The sequence below is a fragment of the Myotis yumanensis genome, unplaced genomic scaffold (assembly GCF_028538775.1).
Source record: "Myotis yumanensis isolate MYYU_CA2020_CCGP unplaced genomic scaffold, mMyoYum1.0.hap1 SCAF_3, whole genome shotgun sequence".
In the NCBI taxonomy this organism is placed as follows: Eukaryota; Metazoa; Chordata; class Mammalia; order Chiroptera; family Vespertilionidae; genus Myotis; species Myotis yumanensis.
Window position 1 is genome coordinate 207218296 of NW_027223754.1, and position 22380 is coordinate 207240675.

The window sequence follows — 22380 nt, forward strand, 5'->3', positions numbered from 1 at the left end:
CCACAAAATATCAGGGCTAAGAGAGCACTTAGAAACCATCCAATTTAAGCAAAGAGAAAAGAAAAGAAACAACAACAAAAGAAATCATCCAATTTGACTACCCCATTCACAGATGGGGAGACTGAGGCACGAGAGCAGGTGCGGCCCATCAAGTCATGGACTATGACATTGAGGAGCTCAACCATTGTCCTGAAGATATCAGAGAGTCAGCAGGGGCTTAAGCAGGTGTGGCATGGCCAGGCGCAAGCCAGAGCAAGACCACCCTGGCAGGGCTCAGAGGTGGAGGGTCAGAGGGACAGGTGGCTGAGGACGAGACCCAGCAGGGATCCGACGGAGAGTGGATGCTGCCAGGTCACAGGTGGGGATGGCTTCAGCCGCAGTCCCCATCATGGAATGTGTGGAATGCGGGCTGTTTTTTTTAATTGGTTGCCAAGTAAGATTAGAATGGAATTTTGCTTGTTATGTTTGGTTTTGCTTTTTTTCATTAATGTAATTGCTGCCCGTGCAGCCTTGTAGATGCAAAGGACCGAGAGTTCTGGCGCCCCACGTACCCGAGTTTGAACCTTGGCCGCACCAGCTGCGCTTCGTAACCTCCCCGAGCCTCGGTTTCCTAATCTGCAAGCTGTGGAACCCCACACCTGCCTCACGGGGTCCTTTCCCGGGGATGGGAGATGAGCTTGGGAAGCGCCTGGCACCGTGTCTGAAACATAAATATTAGTTCCTCATTCCTTTTTAAAGTGCTTCTTGACTGTTGTTGGCGTTATCTGGAATGTCAATAATTAGAGGGCGGTGGGAGGTTTGTCATCCTCGACTCCGTCTGTTTCCACAGTTTTCTTGGTAACCGTGGGCCCTGGAAGTTGCTTGGAGTGGGAGCCGGGAGGTGTGGTGGTGGTGGAGGTGGTGGTGGTGGAGGTGGTGGGGGAGGGCTTGGGGAGTTGAGGGAACACATACAGCTCAAGAAATAGGAGACCTGAGAGGCTGAAAGGCCCGCCCACCTTCCTCCCTTTTCTCTTATCCCTCCATCTGCCCTGGCTGCCTCCTGCTTCCCGCTCTGCACCTGACGGAGCCCAGATCCCGGGCCTTCGGCCGCCTGGTCCCCAGCTGGTGCAGCTTCTCTGCCCTGCAATCTGACCCGGGCAGGCCTGTCTTCCTTACTCCCTCCGCCTGCCCCTGCCAGTGGCTCCGTCCTTGTTCCAGCTCCCGAGGCCACAGGCTAATCCACTCTGGACCATCAGACCACCTCCACCTGCTGTCAGATGGCCCTCTCTCTGCTCACTGCCAGCTCGGGTCTCCCGTGGGAAACGGCGGGGACAGCTGGGTCCCCTGCGCCCACCTGCTCACAGGACCCTCCCAGCTTTCCGCTGCCATCCTCTCAGCCTGTCCTCCTGCCTGGAAAATCCGAGTCTGGAAAAACAAGAACTTCTGTTGTGTAAGGAACCTGAGGGATGACCTATCTGGTCCAGAGATGTCACCAGGTGCCAGCAGTGATCAGTCGGGACCTGCCTACAGAAGCTGAAGGGGCACCCAGGCTCTGGAGGACGAGGATCTGTGAGCAAGGTCTGCCGTGCATGGGTGCAATCCACTCGCCATGTCTGCCATGGGTGCTGTTTATGGGTGCCAGACATTACATCCATGATCTGGCCCAACTTTTCAGTCAAGGGCACGAAAAATAAATACAAATTTTGTACATACTTCCCAGCATCATCTCTCCTCGCCTGGAAAGGACCCGGTGAGGCGGGTGTCATGTTCCGCAGTTTGCAGATTAGGGAACGCAGTCTCAGGGAGGTCACGAAGTGCAGCTGGCAGTGGTACAGCCAAGATTCATAAAAGTCATGAGACCATGTCAGGGGATACCTGGACCCCTGCAGGATAAGATAAACCTGACTCCTGTTAGTGAAAAAGACATTTCCTCTACAATCCTTTTTCTTTTCCTCACGAAGGAAGGCTATTTGGTGCCGGGATGTCTCCAACGGCTTACCCACACCTAGTAATCGCCCCTTTATTATTTTTAATTTTTATTTATTGATCTAAGAGAGAGAGAAAGCAAGAGAGAGATCAATTGGTGGTTCTACTTATTTATGCATTCATTGGCTGCTTCTTGTATGTGCGCTGACTGGGGATCAAACCCTCAACCTTGCCAACTGAGCAGATTTCCAGCAGGCAATGGATTAAAACATTTTTATTGCATTTAATTTTTACGGTTACCTTTCATTTATAGTGAATATCAGCTTCCCATTTCCAGAAGCAATACAAAGATTTTCCTTTAAATAAAAGTATTTAACCCAAACTGTGAATTGACTTAAAAAAAGAAAACATTAAGTAAACAAAAACAAAGATGGTGCACGCGGATCATTAAAAATATATCTAGCCCTGGCCGGTTTGGCTCGGTGGATAGAGCGTCGGCCTGGGGACTGAAGGGTCCCAGGTTTGATTCCGGTCAAGGGCACATGCCTGGATTGCAGGCTCGGTCCCCAGTGGGGGGGGTGTGCGGAGGCGGCCAATCAGTGATTCCCTGTCATCGTTGATGTTTCTATCTCTCTTCCTTTCCCTTCCTCTCCGAAATCAATAAAAATATTAACATGACCAAGGCCTGAGACATGTAACCTCCCCAGAACTCTGCCAAGTGGAAACGGGCTTGCAGAGCGGTTCCCCAGTTTGCCCCTGGACACGGCAAAGGTCTAGGCAGGAGCAGGGCTCTGACGCCCAGAACACAGGGTGTCCCACGCAGGAGGTGGGAAGGAGGCGGCCGGGTAATTGAGCTGTTCTATGGTAAGAATTCAAGACTCAGGCGACTTCAGGCAAGGGGTTTATTTTGGACACACAGGAAACAGGAATCCTGAGTGAGGGCCGGTAGCGCCTCAGCAGCAGGTAGGTGTCTGTGTCAGGAGCGGGCTCATCTTTTCCAGTGCTTTCTTCTCCGTGTGACTGTTCCAGGAGCCTCCCTCCCTCCCTGAGTTCAAATGCCCAAGGCTGAGAGAAATATGATTGGTCAGAGCAGGTCCGGCCTCTATGATTGGACAGAGCTTCTGTCCTAAAGCACATCATAGGTTGCCAATTGCCCAAGGGGTGGGCTTGTGTCAAATGTCAAATCAGCTTGGAGCAGAACCTACAAATACAGGCACTCTGCTCTCCCTGCTCTTGTCAAGAACAAGGTCCATGCCTTTGCAAGACTCCAAGTCAAGGAAGAAGGTTGTGACAAACATCACAGATGTGATTGGCTCCAGGTGTTAGGTTAGTGTGCAGGAAACAAAGAGAGTCGAGTCAGGAAGGAAGGAAGGAAGGAAGGAAAGAAGGGAGGGAGGGAGGGAGGGAGGGAGGGAGAGAGGGAGAGAGAGAGAGAGAGAGAGAGAGAGAGAGAGAGAGAGAGAGAGAGAGAGAAAGAAGGAAAGAAAAGAAGAAAGAAAGAAAGAAAGAAAGAAAGAAAGAAAGAAAGAAAGAAAGAAAGAAAGGAAAAGAAAAGAGAGAGAGAGGAAGGAAGGAAGGAAGGAAGGAAGGAAGGAAGGAAGGAAGGAAGGAAGGGAGAAAGGGTTTAATCTGCGTCCCTGGGCGACCCTCGAACCACAAAGGCAGGGCCAGTGGATTCGCGCCAACAGGGAAGGGGGTTTCTTTTAATTCAAGTGTTTAATGAGGGCGGGGGCATGAACTGAGATGAACTGAGATGAACTGAGGGAGTTCCCGCCGCAGGGGTCGGCACAGTTTTCAGGAAGGAGTCAGAGTCTGTGTGGAGGTTGTTGTGGATTCCAGGGAGGGTCCGTTATCTTGTCACCATCTGCCTTGCAGTGGCAGGCACCAGGGCTCCCTCCCACCTAACACCAGGGACAAGGGACAGAGGGAAAGGAAGTGACGGTGTGGTGAGGAGCCCTGAGAAGAAGGTAGGGGGGGGGGGGACTGCCATGGGAGGGGATGGGCAGTCCTGGAGCGGGCACGCTGGACCCAGTGGGCAGGGGGCTTCGCCTCTCTGAGTCCTGACCTCAGAAGGGTAAGGTGCCCAGGGTGTGAGGTGGATGGCACCCCCTGCAAGAAGGCAGCTGGGTGCAGGAAGCCCAGGCAAGGTGGTACCTGACAGTTCATCCATTCATATGGGGAACACGGTGGGGTGCCAAGCACACCGAGTCAAGTGCAGTGAATGGAGCTGCCCTTTTGGAGGTGTGCCAGCCCCTGGGCTGCGGAAGAGAGCCCTGCAGCGGAGGGCGGAGGAGGCGGGACCCAGGAGTGGGCTACTGCCACCAGGAGGGGTCTCTTTCCAGCAGCCTGCCTTATGGCTCCGTGGAAGGACCCAGCCGGTGTCCACTTCACTGGGAGATTTCTGTCCATACTTGGGCCGCAGCCTTAAAGATGCAGTAGCCAAGCTTTCTGAGGTCACGGCGATCCCAAAGGGAAATGACAAGGCCTCTTTATCCAGCCGCCCTGCGACCCTGACAACTCCAGCGCCGAAACTCAAGGCTTGTGAAGGGAGGCGGTGTTTCCCTCCGGGGAAGCTGAACCCACGCTTGAAGGATAAGGGGCGTCTGTCACCTCGATGAGATAGGAGAGGACACCCCAGGCACAGAGAACAGCACGTGCAAAGGTGAGGGGGCATGAGGTTAGCTCCGAGGCTCAGGAGGACCGCTGAGAGGGTTCCAGAAGGGAACGGCCAACGTGATGCTGGAGGGCCAGGGCCAGGCCAGGAAAGGGGCTGAGGACAGAGGGGTCCCCGGGACGGCGTGGCCTTGTGTGTGCTTTGGAGGGAGCGCTCTGGCTGCCCCGTGGAGGGGGGGTGAGAGGGGGTGAGATGGAGTGAGATGGGGCAGGAAGCCCGGAAAGGAGGCCGTGCAGACCCCCAGAGACAGGAGCACTCGCCTTGAGGAGCAGCTGTCGGCTGGGGAGGAGCGATGCCTCAGAGGTAAAGTCCAGGACACCCCGTGACCGATGGGGGAGTCAGTGTCCCCTGCAGTTCCTGGCTGGGACAGTGAGTAGGATCAGGGAGCAGCAGCTGAGGTATGGGACTGAATGGCTGAGTGTGCAGGGCCTGGTCGGGGCTATCTGAGCGAAGGCGTCCAAGGGGCAGCTGGACACTGAGGAGCTCAGCAGTGGACAAGCCTTGAAGACAGAGAGTCCCCACGGGGCCTGGCGCGCCCCAGCCGTCTGTCTACACCAAGTAGGCCGGGTCCTGGTCCTGGAGCTCTTGGAGGGACAGGTATACATCAGTGTTCAGGGGCAGACAGGAGGTGGGGGCCCTGACCTGGCATTGCCCAGGAGGGCTGGCACAGGGAAGGCCGGACCCCTCCCCAGGGCCAGGGCCAGGGCCAGGGCCAGCACCCTCCTCTCCTGCTTCTCCCATTGCATTCTCCTGGGGCGACTGGAAACCCACCAGGCCAGTGGCTCCTGGGGTGGGAGGCCCCAGGGGCTGGGGGGCCCAGTCTTTGGGGACTCCCTCCTGCAGGGAGGGCGGCAGCCTCTCTTCACCAGCCCCAGTGCCCCCCAGGGCAGTGTTTGGGGTGCTCGGGCCACTGAGGAGACTGGGGGAGAAGAGCAGCAGGTCATCCCTGGGGGGGAAGGTGCAGTAGGCATCATCCTCCCCTGGCGGAAGTGGCAGGGATGGGAGGAGAGACCCCTCGGGGGCTCCGGGCCCATCCTCGTCCAGCTCCTCGGCGCAGGGGTCATAGGTGAAGTACACCTGGCAGGCCTCGATCTCCAGCGCGTCCGGGAGGTGGAAGAAGAAGTAGCCTTGGTTGGTGAAGCAGCTGGTCAGTGAGTGGCCGCTGGTCTCCAGAGAGGGCGAGGGCCCCTTGTCCTGCCGCAGCAGGAGCAGCTGTGTGGCCTTGGCGTCCCTGTCCAGCACCTCCAGTGGGGAGATCTCGGGCGCCGGGCCGCTGGGGCTGAAGGAGGACGAGGGGAAGGGCGAGGAGAGCCACTTCTGCCAGGAGACAGACCAGAGGGGGTGAGTGGGATGCCACAAGCCAGCCATGGCTGCCCCTCGGGGAAGCCCTCCTTGGCTGCCCCCTACCCCACCTGCCTGCCCACTGGCTTGCTCCTCAGCCCATCAGGCCTTCTTGGCTCCCTGCAGGCACCCGGGGCAGTGCTGGCTCAATGAGTGACCACTTACTGAGCACCTACTATAAGCCTAGCGGCACCTAGGTACCGAGGACACAGCGAAGGGTGGAACATCAGCGTCGGGTGGGGACTAGCGTGTGTGTGAATCGACCAGCCAATGCTGAGGCAGAAGGGGCCCGCGAGCACATCCTGTTCACTTACAGACTCGCCCTGGCTCTGATCACACAGGGAGTATCTCTGGTGGGGAGCTAATAGCCCCCCAGTTCGCTTCCCCCTCCCAGTGCCCGGGCCTCCCACCTGCCCCACCTCCGCAGAGAGGAGCGTGCCCAGCAGAGCGCTTCTCAGGTGCTGCAGAGTCCAGAGCCCTGGCCAGGAGCAGGGAGGCCTGGTCCAGCCCCGGCTCTCACTGGCTGTGTGACCTGGGCAGGTCCCTGACTCTCGGAGCCCCAATTACACAGCAGTTTGCTGGGTCTTCCCTGCTGCCTCACTGGGACCTGCTGTCAAGTAAGGAAATGAAGGCGGGGCCTGGCCGGCCTGGCTCAGTGGCTGAGTGTGGGCCTGAGAACCAGGAGGTCACAGTTCAATTCCCAGTCAGGCCATATGCCTGGGTTGCGGGCTTGATCCCCAGGGTGGGGTGTGCAGGAGGCAGCTAGTCAATGATTCTCTCTTATCCTTGATGTTTCTCTCTCTCTCTCCCTCTCCCTTGCTCTCTGAAACCAATAAAAAAATTTTATTTAAAAAGGAAAATGAAGGTGGAAACAGCAGGCACAGGGTACAACCACACTACACAGTGGGGGGCGGGGGTCCCCTCAGGGTGGTGTGAGGGGGGCCCCAGGTGCACTTGAGAACCAATAGCTCTGTCCTGGGATCCTCCGCAGGTGGACCATGGTCCCAGAGCCCAGGCCTGATAGGCCCCTCCCTGCACGCCTGTGCCCCCAGCACACGGCCCCAGGGTGGGGGTGGGGGCAAGCAATATATTTCAGAGGAATTAATGGACCAGTAGAGAAATGTCCTGCTTCTCCCTCCCAAAAGCAAGTTTCTGGAGCTCAGTGGGCTGTTATATAGATGCGCACACACACACACACACACACATACACATGCACACACATACACGCTTCACACACGCACGCGCATGCACGCACATGTGCACATATAATACACGCTTCACACATATGCACACACACACTTCATGCACACACACTTCACACACATACACACTTCACACACACGCGCACATGCACATGCATCCACAATTCACACACGCACGCACACACACGCGCGCGCGCACACGCACACGCACACGCACACGCACACGTACCACTCTACAAAATCTACTCCCTCCCCCAAGCCAGGAGTTTGTGTTACGGAGGAAGATGTAAGAGAGAGACTGTAGGGCCAACGAGGAGAGTGGGAAAGGGCACAGGTTGGGCGGGGTGCACAGAGGCAGCAGCGCTGAGCGTGCAGCCAGGAGAGGCCAGGCCGTGGCCAGTGCTGGCATGCCAGGCTCCCGGGGCCCCTCAGAGGTGTGTGGTCAGCCACTTCCTGGGCCGGGGCCTCCATCCACAATGCTCTGACGCGCATTGGGGGGACACAGGGGAACCCCGTCCTCCTTCATGCCCATGCACACACGCGCATGCACGCCCAGGTCCCGTCCCTGGACAGGGCAGTGGGCCTGTGGCCTTGCAGCTGGGGGTCCTGCGATAGAGAGAAAGAGGGGAGGCCCCCCACTCGCAGACAGAGGGTGGGGTCCCTCTTGGCCTCCCGACCCCCAGCCACATTGTGCGTCTCCAGGGCCTCCTCCACACACTAGGCCTGGGGCAGGCGCTGTAACTGGGGGTGATCTCATGGGGGCATGGAGTGGTTTGCAGCTCTCTAGGAGCGACCCCACTTTATCTCCAAATGCCTAGGCCATTGAATCAGGGAGACTTCAAGCTGGAGGAGGACTGAGCGTGCACCGAGTCCGGCCTCCAAGCAGGCCCAATGTAGCAATCCCTTCAGCCATGTTTTACTACATAGGTAAGGCTCACTTGCATACCTTTGCTGATGGGGAGCTCACTACCTTTAGGACTAAAGGAGGCATTTCCAATTGCTGCATTCCCCCACATTGAGAGAACTGTAGGTAAGCTATCCCAGTCCTAGGGACTTTTCCAAAGAATTCCAGAAGGGGCCTGGACCAGCCTGAGAGAGCACTCCAACGCCAGCTCATGATAGCTGGTCCGGGATGGCTTTCCAGCCCCTCCTGACCTCCCTCCACCCCCACCTCAGCCCCTCCCCCCAACCTAGGGTGCCTGAGGTAGGGGGTGGGTAGGGTGGTAGAGGCAGCCCACCCCCTCCCCCTCCCCCCTGAAGCTTCCTTCCTGAAGTGGGTGTGGACTGGGGGGGCGGGAGGGGAAGGAGACCACAACTTTGAATGGAGTTCAGAGTATGACTGTGGGCCAGCACTTTCCAGATGAATCTGTTTTGTGGCTAGAGGTGACTACAGGACTTGTGAGCATCTGTGAGAAGCCAGGGAGCCCACCCGGGGATTCTTTGTGGGGCAGAGGGCGTGTTATCTGCACAGAGCAGGTGTGTGCGCTCTGTGGTGTGGGGAGAACTTGTACCCACAGAGCAGAGTGAACCAGGAGGGAGTTAGGACAGACGCAGGTGGCGGGCCTCCTGGTCAGGGCTGCCATGGATGGGGGTTCAGGTTTGCACTGCCCAAGGGCACCTGGTTTGGGGTGTGGTGGGGTGGGACTGAATTCCAGCCCATGCTCTGCTTGCCAAGACCCGCTCAGTCAACAGGCTGGTGCCAGTAAGTCTAGCTGTGGGCCAGGCAATGCTCTCAGAGCCGTACACATGGTAACACTCTATTCCTCCCCATTTTACAGATGAGGAAACTGAGGCACAGGGATGTTCTATCACTTGCCCAGGGTCACACAGCCAGGAAGTGGTGGAGCCAGGATTAGAACCAGGCAGTCTGGCTCCAACAGGAGGTGCCATTCAGCGTGGGAACCACCTCCCCGCCTTTGGGCACCACTGCCCACGTGCTGGCTGGCACACATCAGCTGCCCACTTCTGCCCGCTACCTCCGAACTCCTACCTGGAAATCTCCTCCGTGCTCTGAGCTCAGCTGGGAAAAGAACTGCGAGGGGTCTGGGATGTGACACTTCAGAACCTTCTTGAACCTGAACAGGGGAGAAGGGGGGGAGGAAGGTGAGAAGGGAAGGGGCCCCCTGTCCTGCCATCAGCCCACAGCTCTGAGGGCAGAGCCCCAAGCCACTCTACACGCAATCATTCATTCAGTCAATGTCGATCGCATGTCCAGTAAGGGGCGTGGTGCTGGGTGCGGGGACACACGACTGGCCGACAGAGAAGGTCCCTGCTCTCCAGGAGCTGAGATTCTAACGAGACAAATACAAACCAAGTGCGGCAACACGACCCTGCAAACACATCCCTGCACACTGAGGAGGCCAAGAACAGGGGGCCCGGGAGAGGAGGTGGGGGTGGGAAACAGCCAGAGCCGCCAAGGCCACAGGTGGCCGGAGCGGAGTGGGCCAGGGGAGGGGGTCAGGCCAGAGGCCAGATCGGGGGCCTCCTCGTCGGGGGTGTCGGGGCTGGTGGCCCGGGTTGTGCCTGGCCCAGGGCCGCCTGGTGTGGGGAGAGGTGAGTGTGGGCCGAATTCCAGTCTGAGTGGCCGGGAGGCATCTGTGTGGAAGTGGATGCCACAGCCTCGAGACCCCAGAGAGCCCGGCTGCTGCCCACATGCCCAGCCCTCTCCCCTACCCTTTCTGGTATCCATGGCAACCGCGCCTCTGTGCGCTGTTTCTGAAACGTTCCTGCCTCCTTCCCATCCAGGACCTTTGCACATGCTGTTTGCTCTCCTCTCCCCATTGCCCGCCCCCACCCCCTTAGCTCTTCCTTCAGATTTCAAGGGAGTCATCGCTTCCTCGGGGAAGTGTCCCCTCCCAGCTGACGTCCCTGCTTCCAGTACCTTCCTTCCCGTCCTCACCACAGGGTGTCGTTATATATGTATGTGCGTGACTGACGGGTATCCACCTTCCTTCCAGGAGGATGGGACCGCGTGCACGTGGCTAGCCCTTGTGTCCCAGCTCTCAGCGCCCTGCCCGGCCCTGAGCTGGACTCAGTAAGTGAAGGAATAAATGAATGAATGCCCAGACCCGGACAGAGCCACGAGGACCGACACACACAAGAGCTGGCGTGCGTGCGCACACACACGTACGACTCCTGGAGAGCATTGCTCCGGGCAGTCCCCCACCCCGCCCCCTGAGGACTCTCCCTGCCCCCCAATTCCCATCAGGCTGGTTCTGTCTTTGGGGATGGACCACAGGGAAAGGCCCGGCGTTCGGCAGTGCAGACTCCTGGCAAGGCAGAGGGAGCTCTGCGGCATCTGAGCAGGGGCTCAGCCCAGAGTGTGACCTAGCCAGGGGGGAGGGGTGTCACACAGGAGCACGCAGGACAGACGGGGAAGCCAGCGCTCTTACCACGGCCCGAGGTACTGGCAGTTGACCAGCAGGGAGACGACGACGAGGAGGCCCAAGGCACCGCAGAGGCCCACGAGGATGTGGCCCAGTGAAGAGGCTGCCCGCGGGTGGGAGGGGAAGCAGGGAGAGGGGTTAGAGAGGTACCCCGCCTCACCCAGATCACTCCCAACTTGTGCTGAGGGACGGCCAGTCTCTGCCCCCTGGGCCTTCACAGCCTCCGCTGGCCCAGCCAGGCCCACATGGGGCATCGTGTGCCTTCATCCCAGCAGCCCTGCGTCGGTATCATGGTACCCACTTTACAGATGAGGAAACTGAGGCTGAGAAGTGAAAGCAGCCCACCCTGACCCTGGAAAACACCGGGAGTCTGAGGTTTCAGGAGGGAGAAAGCAAAAAGAGCCTCTCTGGCCTCCCCACTAACTCACAGGGCTCTGAGCAGCCCCATGCCCTCCCCGAGTCCCTGTTCCCATCTGTAAAATGGGCACAGTTATGCCCCCGCTGCTCACACTGCAGGGTCACATCAATAAGCTAATGATGGCAGCTGAGCACTGTAGCCTCAGCGCCAGGCCTCCCTCACCCGCCATCCAAGACCCACACCCCTTCCTGTCCAACTCCATCGTACCTTCAGGCCTCCTCCCGGCCACGAGCTGGTCTTCGGGCCGCGTCCTGAAGGCCAGGGGCTGGCTCCAGGGGCTCCAGGTCAGGAGGCTGCCTCGCTGGGCCCTGACCCGCACCTGAAGCTCATACTCGGTGTCTGGAACGAGTGTCTCCAGGAAGATCCATTGCTGGTTCTGCTTGAGGGTCAGCAGGGAGGCCTCCTGGGACAGAGATAGGACGGTCAGCGCAAAGGGGCTCCCACTGCCCACTCCCCCTCCCGTGACAGGGCTGACCAGGAGGCGGAGCAAAACAGAGAAAGCCTTCCTTTCTCCCCTCCGCCACCCTCCCTCCTCCACTCCCACCGCATCCTCCCCAAAGACTCCCTGACTACCCAGTTGCTGGGGTCATCCTAAGCCCCTCCCTCTCACTCATCCCCTCCATCCAAAGCCATCTGTCCATCAACTGGTTCCACCGCCAGGACCTATGGGGACCCTTCCCCTCCTCTCCTGTCCTCCCTGCCCCAGGTCTGAGCTCCCACCACCTCTCAGGCTGGAGGCTGGTCGCCCTGCTACCACCGCGTCCACAGACCTCTCCCACCTCTGCATCCTCTTTTTTATTTTTCCCGGCCCCTCCTCCCCGCTACCCTTCCTCCCCAGGCAGCGTTTGCCTTTGTAGCGGCTGCTTCCTCTGTTCGGAAAACCCTCCCCAGGTCTCTGCAGGGTCAGCTCCTTCTGGACCCTCAGTCCTCAGAGCAGCCTCTCCTGGACCCGTCCCTCCTAGAAGTGTTATCGCATGTCATTTTCTTGATAACTTTTACCAATATTCCACAGTCTCCTGTTTCCGTGTTTGCTGACTGCCTGCCTCCCCACCCCCCCCACCCCCCACACACATACACACATACACACATACACACATACACACATACACACATACATGTGAGTTTCCTGAGAGTGGGAAGCTTGCCAGTCTGGCCCCCACTCTCTCCCCAGCATCCAACACATAGCAGGCATTCAGGAGATGTTTGCTGAGTGACTGAGTGAGTGAATAAAGGAGTGAGTGAGTGATTGAGCACAGACCCCTGTGGATTTGAAGAGCGGAGAGGTGGCGTCCCAGGGCCTCTGACACCTCACAGAGGGAAGGCGCCTGCCTCTTGGCTTATAAATCCTCCCTAGTGCCAGCCTGGAATCTGCCACCTGCTGGAGCCCTGGGTTGTCGGGGGAGAGGCGGGAGCAGGCAGTGCAGAGGAGCGGCAGGGCTGCCTGGGGCCGTCCTGCCTTTGCAGAGATGGAGGAGGGACAGGGTGAGCAGCATAGGAATCAGGGCAGGTCGGGCTGGGCCCTGTACTCACCTCCCAACTGTGGTCCAGGGACCTTGTCCGGACCTCAAACTCCAGGTGTCTTTCAAGGTAGTGGGAGGACTGGGGGACGGTCCAGGTTATGTTGCATGTGTGGCTCCCCTCCTGGGTGACTTGGAGGGAGTCAGGGGCCATCAGGCGAACTGGAGGGGGAGGAAGGAGGTGAGAGCCGGCTTGGGGGATGCTGGATCACGACGCTGAGATGGTAAAGCCGACACGTGCTCCCACCTTCACCTCTGCACCTACCGTCCCTCCCTCCTGGGTGCCACCCGCCTCCCTACCCCCCTCACCTGCTTCATTTTCTCCAGAGCACTATCACCACCTGACATATGAAATCCCTATTTTGGGTTCTTCGTTTTCTGTCTCCCTTACCAGACTGTGAGCCTGCTGAGGGCAGGGACTTGTTCTCTCATGTGTCTTTGGTGCCTGGAACTTTTACCAGGCACATAGTAGGCGCTTAATTGTCTTCTGAATGGATGAATCAGGGCAGCCTTTCTCTGCACTCAGAAATGATCTAAGCGGTTTAAATGGATCATCTCATTCATGTAATTTAATTATCTCATTAACCTGCTATGATTGTAAGATTTTATGATTCTGAAGTTAAATTGATCCAAGTTCTATAATTCTGAGACTTTGTAGAACTCCACGAACAACAATAAGCGAATGTTTATTGAGCGTGTGCCAAGCAGTTTGAGCCTTGGCTCATAGACTCCTTACAATGACCATGTGCAGCAGGTAACTGTCCCCATTTTACAGATGAGGAAACTGAGCCAAACATGTTCAAGGACCTGCCAGTCAGACCACACTCAGTCACTGCATTTAGAACGCTGCCTGGATCTCTCCCTCTGCTCACCTCTTCCCTGGAGATAGCCTGCAAGGTCTGGAGGGAGGCAGGAAGGGCTGGGGTTGGGGCCAGGCACTCAGGCATTCAACAAACACTTCCCGAGCACCACCCAGATTGGACCTGTGCTGAGCACTCAGACTGCACACGGGGATGGGATAGCTCTGCCCTCAGGGAGCTCACAGCTGAGTGAGGGAGATAGACCCATAGTCAGGCAGTGGTGATCCAGGATATAAACACCCGAAAGGGGAGGTACAAAGGGCTGGGCGAGTCTGGGAAGGCCTCCAGGAGGAGGTGACTCCTCACTGAGCCTTGAAGTGTGAGTGGGAATTTTCCAGGTGGGAAGAGCCTTCCAGACCATGTGACCAGCATGCGAAAGGGCTCAGAGGCAGGGATGGGAGACGTGAGTTCAGAGAGCTGGCCTTTGGTGTGGCCTATCCACAGGGGAGGATGCTGGAGGGGAAGCCAGGCGGATTCCCAAGTGGCCTTGAATGCCGGGGTAAGGAGCCGGGACTTCATCCCAGGGCAGCGGGCAGTGAACTTGTCGGATGTGGGTGTGGAAGTTAATAGAGAGAGACTGGAACAGTGAGATCCAAGAGAGAAGACAGGGGAGGAGGAGCCCACCCCCACGGGCCCCTGGACCCCTCACTCACGGTTGTCAAAGGGCTTGAAGTCCTGGGTCATCACCCTCCTCCACCGCTCCCCCTCCAGGCACATCACCCTAATGCTCACGACGTCTGCTGAGGTCAGTGTCTGGGACTGCAAGGCAAGGGGGCAGAGGTATTGCCGGGGCAGCTGGCATGGGGGGAGGCCATCAGGATGAGGGCATGGGAGGGGGGAGCAGGAGGGGAGACCAAGATGGCAATGCAGGTGGAGCCCCACCCCACGCCCGCACTGTCTACGGTCGGCAAACTTCTCTGTCAAGGGTCAGGTAGTGAGTACTTTGGGCTCTGCAGGTCGTATGGTCTCTGCTATAACTACTCCACTCTCATACACAACATGTAAGAGAATGGGTGTGGCTATGTGCCAATAAAACTTTATTTACAAAAACAGATAACAGGCCGATTGTGGCCCAGGGGCCACAGTGGTGTGTCAACCCCTGCTATAAAGCGAAGGAACTGCCTTGGGAGAGAGGGAGGGAGTCCCTGGTCACCAGAGGTGGGCAAGCAGGACGGGTCCCCAGGCAGGTGCAGGGCTTTGAGTGTGAAAGCCTCCCCTCCCCCGGCTCCTCCTACCCCCGCCCTGACTTTTCTGGAAGGAAATGGCCAGGCATTAAGCACATGTGGGCAGGCGCTGCTCAGGTGCTTTAGCCACTTCTCTGGCCCATTCTCAAGCATCCATCCCCTCCTGCAGGTGAGAAACCGAGGCTCAGGTAGGTTAAGGGATTTCCCAAGGTCACACATCTGGTCTGGTCTGGTCTGGTCCGCCGTGGAACCCAGATTCAAACCCAAGCTCTGTGTCCACAGCTGCACAGAGACCGAGCCCTGACCCGCCATGCCTGACTGAGGGCTGCCGAGTGAGCAGCGGACGGCGGCCTCCTCCCTCCCTGTGTGGAGGCAGCCCCTCAGCCCTGCAGAAGGGAGCCTGCTGCAGGCACCCTGAGGGTCTGCGCTCTGGGGCCCGGGGGGGCTGAGTTTATGCCCAGGACCCAGGCACAGTCCCTCTGACCTGCTGCAGGGCCACTATGAGCGAACCTTGAACCTGATCATCAGAATTCCCAGAGCTGGGAACTCCTCCCTCTGCTCTAGCCTTCTTCCAGCTTCTATGGGGGCCAGATTGTCCCAGATAACATTAGTATTATCATTATACTAGAAGCCCGGTGCACAGGATTCATGTATGGGGGGGGGCGGGCCTGCGGGGATTGCCCTCTGAGCGGCTGCTCCTGCTGCGAGAGCAGCACTCATCCCTGTCAGCTGAGCAGCGCTCCCACTGTGGTAGCGCACTGACCACCAGGGGGCAGCTCCTGTGTTGAGCATCTGCACCCTGGTGGTCAGTGTGTGTCATAGTGACTGGTCAACCGGTCATTCTGGCTGTTCCACCATTGGGTTGCTGGGCTTTTATAATATAGGATTACTACTAGAGGCCCGGTGCATGAATTTGTGCACATTGAAAGGAAATTAATTAGGAGGAATATTTTAGAGGCCGGGGAGGGACCATGGGAGGTTGGCTCCAGGGCATGTCTGGCCCTTCTCACCCAGTCCCAATCGGGGCAATTGGGGCCGACCGGGGCTAGCCGGGCAGGAGAGAGACTGAGGGAGGTTGGCCTGCAGGTGGAGGGACTGCAGGAGGGCTCCAGGGTGTGTCCAGCCTGCCTCGCCCAATCGGCGGACCCCAGCAGCAAGCTAACCTACCAGTCAGAGCATCTGCCCCCTGGTGATCAGTGCACATCATAGCGCCTGGTCGAGCGGTCGACCAAAGAAAAGATCGACCTATCAGCCAGACACTTAGCATATTAGGCTTTTATATATATAGGTTATTGTTGTGGTGGAGATGCCAATAATGCATTCTGAGTACTCAGCCTGAGGCAGGCACTCTCCTAAGCATTTGCGTGTGTCATCTCATTTGATTTTCTCAGCATCCAGGAGACAGGCACTATTACTATCCTCGTCCTGCAGTTGAGGAGACTGAAGCGCAGAGAGGCCTAGGGACTTGCCTGAGGCCACACAGTTAGGAAAGTCACACAGCTGGGGGGGACCAGGACCTGAGGCCAGGCTACCAGCAGAGCTTGTGGAGACAGGCCCAGCAGTCTGGGTCCAGAGCTGTGCCTTTATCCGCTACACTGCAAGCCCATCTCCGCCCTCTCCTGCCCCCTGGGAGTGCATATGCCTTGGCGGTGGTTGGGAAATGTGGTCTGGGTGTCCCTGGTGCCCGCCACTGCCAAGGAGGCTTTGCCAGGCAATTATTTGATGCGCACCCACATGGGCACAGCCCATGTCCTTCCAGAGGCAGCCTAGTGCCACGGTGAGAGGTCCGGGCTGGGGCTTGACAGGCCTGGGTGCAACCCCAGCTCTGCCACTCGCTCAGGATCCACGGACGATCGTGTCAAGAGCGCGCTCTACTCTGGGTGGCGTTCCGAGGGCTTTACGCTCAGACCAACCCTGTCATTCCCATGATCATTCCCGTTTTACGGAAGGGGAAACTGGGGCGTGGCAGCCACCCAACGTCCCCCAGCTGGTGTACAGCGGAGCCAGGGCCGGAGCCCAGACCGTCCGGCTCCGGAACCCACACTCCTGACCCCACACCCCCCTGCACTGGGGGAGACGTCGGGAAGAGCCAGGTATGTGCATCACCATTTCTGAGGTGCTCCCCCCACTTGAGGAGGAGTGGGGGAGTGCAGAGGACCCGCCAGCATGGGGAAGACAGCGGGAGCAGAGGCAGCCGGTGAGCTCATGCCCCCTGGCCCCGTCACCCGCTGTCCGGCCTGCGTTCTGGCCTTCGGACGCTGCCCTCCTTCCTTCCCCGGCCCAGCCCCGGGCAGCCCGCTCCACCAACGCTTGCTGGCCACTGGGCTTGCTGGGCCCCAGCTCGTCTCTGGAAGGACACCCCTTGGCACCCACCCTTCCCCTGGTCCTCTCCCCTCAGCGACAGATACTCACATCCGGGGATCCCAGGATCAGGTTGCAGGACCAGGATGCCGGGCCCGCTGGGAGCAGCTCACAGGATTTGTTCCAGGGCCTTTCAAGGCAAAGGAACTGCTTAGAAGAAAGGGAGGGGCCCCAGCGTCGGCCCGAGAGGTGGCCCCCATGCAGCCAGGCTGGTCTGCGCGGATGCTCTATGACAACCTCACAGGGTGCCAATTCCTGCATCTGCTCTCCCTCCCCCCATGAGCACCTCTGCGGCCGGCCCACAGCCGTCAGCGTGATCTAGACCAGCCTGTCCGGGACACCTGCAGTCTTCCCCTGGGGCCTGGCGGGGCCTTGGCAGCCTCACGGACCCCACCCACAGGAGCCTCTGCTGCTGTCAGCAGGCTGTGTGCACCCTGCAATCCCTTCACAGCCCCCCTCCAAGCCCCCCACCACTCCCAAGTCTCGTCCCCACAGCTGCCATAGGGCTCTCCCCAAATCCCCGGCTCCTCCCGAAGCTTGGGGAGCCCCCTTTCCTTCCCCCTCTCCTCCAAAGTCAAGTCCAGCCTCAGGATAGAAGCCGGAGTCTACCCTGTCCAGCTCATTACCAGCCTGGATCCCCCCACACCCACTCCCACCCAGGTCCCAGGAGTCTAAATATCAGACTCCTGAATTTTCCAGGCTCCTGTGGTAGCAAGAGTCTGTGGGGCCCATTCGTCCAAGATTCTCAAGGCACAGATATTTAGGAGTCTGACAGTGAGGATTCCGGAGTGTAAGCGTCAGTGATTGTAAGATCCCGCCGTCCTGGGAGTCTGCGGGTTGGCCAGCGACCCCACTCACCGTCTGTCAGGCTGGGCGTGGACGTGGCAGGATGTGGCCTGCAGGCCCCCATCCCGGCTCCAGACACAGGAGATGTTGGCCCTCGAGTTGTAGAAGCAGGTGAGCGTGGAAGTGTCTGCCAGCAAGAGGAGGTGTGAGTGCTGGCTGCAGGGGGCCCACTGCCCCGCCCTCAGGGTCCACCCACCATCCCCGCTCCGGGCCCTCAGGCTACCAGATGAGAAGCTAAACAACACTGGAGGGCTGAGAAGGGGTTAGTGGCCCATTTCAGAGAGGACAAAACTGAGCCCCGGAGGCTGCAAGGCTGAGGTGGGACGGGGATGAGATGCCAGTGTCTTGCTGTGGTTTAGAGAGGCATGTGGGCGCAGCGGGGGCAGGACAGAGGGGGAAGGGGGAAGGGAGAAGGTGGCCCCATGGCTCCTGCCTTCCTTCTCCCTCCTCTTGCCCTTGATGGCGGCCCTTCTGCCAAGAAGCAGGGCCCACCGTCTAGAAGGGCCTTGGCCTCCTTCCGAAAGGAGAGCACTGCTGTCCGGATGCCAGGATCCTCACCATTCTCCGCGGTGGATGCCCGGGGGATGGCCAGGGGCAGGAGGAAGGCGAGGAGGGACAGACACCAGGACAGAGCAGGAGCCGCCATCACATCCACAGGCGGGGGCTAGGGAAGGGAGCCCTGGAGGGAAGAAGAGGGGAGAGAGCGCCGTGAGCACCCACCCTGCCCCACGCAGGGTGTGCAGGTCCGCTCACCACCACGCCGCCCGGTCCAGCCTCACGGCCTTTGCGCCTGCTGTCCCTCTGCCCCACCCATGCGTATCCCGTCAGAGTCAGGGACCCACACGTTGTCATTGCTGAAAGGGCTTCTGAGGAAGCCCAGCCCTTGTTCAAAATGGGGAAACTGAGGCCCAGGAAAGGGAAAGGTGTGCTCACGTCCACCGGGGAGGCCAGCACAGCTGGGTTAGAGCCCACCCCCTCCCTCCCCGGCTGCCCCCTTAACCACACGGACACCACTTGTCGAGGCGGGCTCTGCTGAAACTTTAAATGCAGCAGCAAGAGCATTGGAAATACTCTCATTATCCCTGTTTTCAGATGAGGAAGCTGAGGAACAGAGACGTGAAGTCACCCAAGGCCACCGGCTGATAAGAGGCAGACTCGGGCCTGAGTGAGGGCGGGCTGCTCCGATCCCAGGCAGGGCCCCTCCTGTAACTGCCCTGAGTCTACCCTCCCACCCCGAGCCAGTTCAGAGGATCAATAACTCATACCGTCACCTCATGACAATACCCCGTGTGTGCTGAGCGCGCGTGCTCGCCAGGGGCTTGGTACACGGGCTCATCTCATCTCTGAGCCGCTAGGGGCTTAGGGGCCGCTTATATCACCCCCTTACACAGATGAGGAAGCCAAGGCCCCACGTCATTAACCCGTCCAAGGTCACGTGCACAGAAGGGGCAGAGCTGGGATCCAATCCCCGCACCCCATCCGCAGGCCTGTTCTCTCACGCCGTTCCACCCTGCCCAGCCCCTGTCCCAGCCCCTGGTCCCAGAGGTAAGGCCGACAGCCCCCCTGCACGGGGCCGCACAGACCAGCTGCCGGCATCTGGCCTGATGCGGGAAGGAGCTCAGAGAGGTACCGATGGCTCCTCCCTGCACGGCCCACCGTCCCCCCTAAAGGGTGAGCTCCCCAGGGTGGGGTTGGGTGCTTCTTTCTTTGGAGCCTCCACATATTACAGGGCACGGGATTGGGACCCCAAAGAGTGCAGAGCCCAGCCAAAGGGCTCTCCCGGCAAGCCCCACTGTTCCCCTTAGTCGCTAGATCACGACCCGGGGCACAGGCGCCATCAGCCCCTGGAGGGTGTCAGCAGGCAGCCTGTGCCCGGGACAGGACCTGGCACAAAGCCCCAGGTGAGAGGAGGGGGGCAAAGGCATGCGAGAGTGCAGGAAGCCAGTGTCCAACCACGGTGCCAGCAGGACAAGCCTGGCCTAGGAGAGGCATGGTCTGGAGTCCCCCACCCTCGCCGGAGGGTGCAGCGGCATACCCAGGAGGCAAAGGGCAGGGAGGAAGGACAGAGCCAGGACAGACAGGAGAGGGTGGGCGCCAGGGCAGGGGAGCTGCAGGGGGGTTGTGGGGGGCTCCTAGCCGGCTCTGAGGCTGCGCCCTCCTGCAGAAGAGGAAACCGAGGCTCAGCTCAGAAACCTGCTCAAGATCACAGAGCGAGGAAGAGTCCCGGCCTCAGGGAGGACGAGGCAGATGCCGAGCCCAAACTGCTCTGTCCAGGTTCCCACACATCCGCCCGCGCCCTTCACCGGCTCCCCGACTGACTCATGGGGCCACCAGCACCCCGCGAGGTGGGCGTCAGGTCGCCTGCTGGTAGATGCCAAGGCTGACGCAGAGCTGCCCAAGGGGCTGACCCCAGCCCAGCTCATCTGATTCCAGTCAGAAGATGCTGATAATGATGGCAATGACGACAGGAGGATGAGGAAGAGGATGAGGAGGGTGACTAATACTCAGCCGCTCTGTGCCCGGCACTGCCGTGAGCACTTTGCAGATATGACCTCATTTACCCTCACGGCAGCTCTCTGAGCCGTTACTATTATGACTCCTTTTCTCAGATGAGGAGACGGAGGCACAAGTCAGAAGCCTCTTGCCCAGGATGGGACCCAGTCGGGGCAGTAGAGGCTCCAAGGGCCAGAGGCTGTGGGATGTGGGGGCCCGAGGGGGCTGGGAGAGGGCGAAGCAGGACCTCAGTAGCCAGAGATGGATCCCATTGACCTTGTACCCTCTGACCCCCCCCCCCCCCCCCCACACACACACACGGGGCTCACCTTGCTGTTTCCCTCTGGGGCATCTCCCCAGGAGGCGTGGGATCCTGGTTGTGGGTGTAGGAAGGGCACCCCAGGGAAGGCTCTGTCCCCCAGCAGCCCCATCCCCACCGGACTCCACACACAGTTAAGGGCAGGAGGCCTCAGCTCCGGGAGAAGGGAGAGAGAGCGTGCCCTCCAGGCAGCCCCATCTCCCCAGCATTGCCTGGGGACACCACCAACCTGCTGGTTACACAGCCAAGGAAGGCACCAATCCGGACCCGAACCCGAGACCTCCCAGCACCCCCACTTCACAGACTCTCACCCCACAAGCCTCCTCAGCAGGGATCTATAGGGTGGGCTTTGCCAGTATGAGCCCCTTCCCCGTGACCTTTACTTCGAGCCCCCGCGGTGGGTGGCAGGGACCCCAAGGGAGCTACCGGTACCTGGGGACTGCCCCGACCGAGCGAGGGCGAGGCGGCACCTCACCTGGCTGCGACATGGGGCTGCGGCGAGCTCTCTCCGCTGCTCTTGGCGGCTGAGACCACAGCCATCTCCCCAGGGCCAGGCTCTGGCTCTGGCTCTGGCGACTCAGATAGCAGACTGATGGGGGCAGCGACTGAAATCCCAGGGCCAGCCCACTTCCTGCCAGAGGCTGGAGGGGCAAGGCCTGGGGGCCGGGGGGGAGGGGGAGATCAGGCTGCTGAGAAAGCCTGAAACTCCTGAAGCACCTAAGGTGATAAGATCTTCCTCCTCCGCGGGGGCGGGGCTGGCAGGCGGGGTGCTGTGGCGGGCAGCACCCTCTCGCATAGACACACACCGTGCCACACACAGGAGCCCCTGCTTCCCCGCCTCCACCGCCCCCACCCCATCCCACACAGCCCACCTCAAGGCTTTGACGCCCTCATCCGGTCACACACACCCCCGCCAACACCCAGGCCGCACACAAACGTGTCCCTTAGGCGTCCCCTGAAATTCGCACTCTCATCAAGCCCATCTCTCAGACACCCCCCTTTCCACTCGGCCTCCCGGCCCCTCACCCACGTTAGCATCCAGAGGTCACTCTGTTGGGGGGCTTTGCGGACCATTTGATGGCCACTTATTGAACATTCTAGAACCTTCCTTTCCCTCTCAAGTCATGGTTCTTCACCTTTCCCCCCCTCTATTTTTTTTTGGGGGGGATATGGACCCCTCTTTAGAAAAGTGTGTGTTGACTTCTGTGGGGTGTCACAGGCCCAAGGACCCTGGGAAGCTGTGTCCAGTGTCCTAAAGAGGCAGCTCAGGCCCCGGCCAGCCGGGCAGCTCAGTTGGTTGGAGCATCGTCCAAATTTGCTAAAGTTACGGGTTCGATCCCCAGTCATGGCGCATACAAGACTCGACCAACGAAGGCACAAATAGCTGGAACAACACACTGATGCCCTCACTCTCTCTCAAATTAATAAATACAATAAAAATACATACATGTTAAAGAAGCAGCTCTACTCTCTCCCTTTCTCCTGAGTGTAATGGCCCTGCTCCTAAGCAGATGTCTCTTTCAAAGAATGGACTAGGGGAGCAGGAGGTGGGCGGGGAGGGCAGGTCAGCAGCACATCTGTCTGCACAGACACAAGAAAGCGAATGAAAGAGCTGGAGGGAGAATGAGGCCGACTCCCTTGGGCAGTGTGGCCAGGAAGACTGATTCACGCTGCTGGGAGCGCAGCGGCCCTGCCCTCCTGGGTGAAAGGAAGGGCTCACAGGTCCTGCGGGTGTGTCCGGAGGGCTAGCATTGCCTGACCACAGGGAGCAGGCTGCAAAACAGGCCAGTTCCTCCCCCAGCCCTTCAGCAAGGCCTTCTGGCTGCCATAGAGGGCGATCACACAGCCACCACACAGATGAGAAAACTGGCCAG

The 22380-nt window shown here is 59.2% G+C and overlaps 1 protein-coding gene across 2 annotated transcripts; it reads right to left on the reverse strand.

The window, feature by feature from the left end:
- Positions 1–2793: 2793 nt before the first annotated feature.
- IL2RB (interleukin 2 receptor subunit beta) lies at positions 2794–21072 on the reverse strand. 2 transcript variants are annotated; one of them, XM_070407987.1, is made up of 10 exons: positions 20982–21072; positions 18253–18373; positions 17707–17821; positions 16900–16978; positions 13957–14062; positions 12457–12605; positions 11134–11329; positions 10515–10611; positions 9113–9197; positions 2794–5896 (listed from the first exon to the last, which is right to left on the reverse strand). In XM_070407987.1, the coding sequence occupies exons 2-10, from the start codon at positions 18338–18340 to the stop codon at positions 5129–5131; spliced, it is 1683 nt and encodes a 560-aa protein (XP_070264088.1). In that variant the 5' UTR covers positions 18341–18373; positions 20982–21072; the 3' UTR covers positions 2794–5128. The 2 variants fall into 2 exon arrangements, with proteins under 2 accessions (XP_070264088.1, XP_070264089.1); XM_070407988.1 differs by lacking the exon at positions 18253–18373.
- Positions 21073–22380: the final 1308 nt, after the last annotated feature.

Bases quoted from the DNA above. Each gene is read 5' to 3' on its own strand.
- IL2RB (XM_070407987.1), bottom strand. From the start codon at position 18,340: ATGGCGGCTCCTGCTCTGTCCTGGTGTCTGTCCCTCCTCGCCTTCCTC. The intron at 14,063-16,899 runs GTGAGTATCTGT...CTTGCCTTGCAG, and splicing joins TGATCCTGGGATCCCCGGAT to TCCCAGACACTGACCTCAGC. The intron at 11,330-12,456 runs GTGAGTACAGGG...TCTCTGTCCCAG, and splicing joins CCCTGGACCACAGTTGGGAG to GAGGCCTCCCTGCTGACCCT.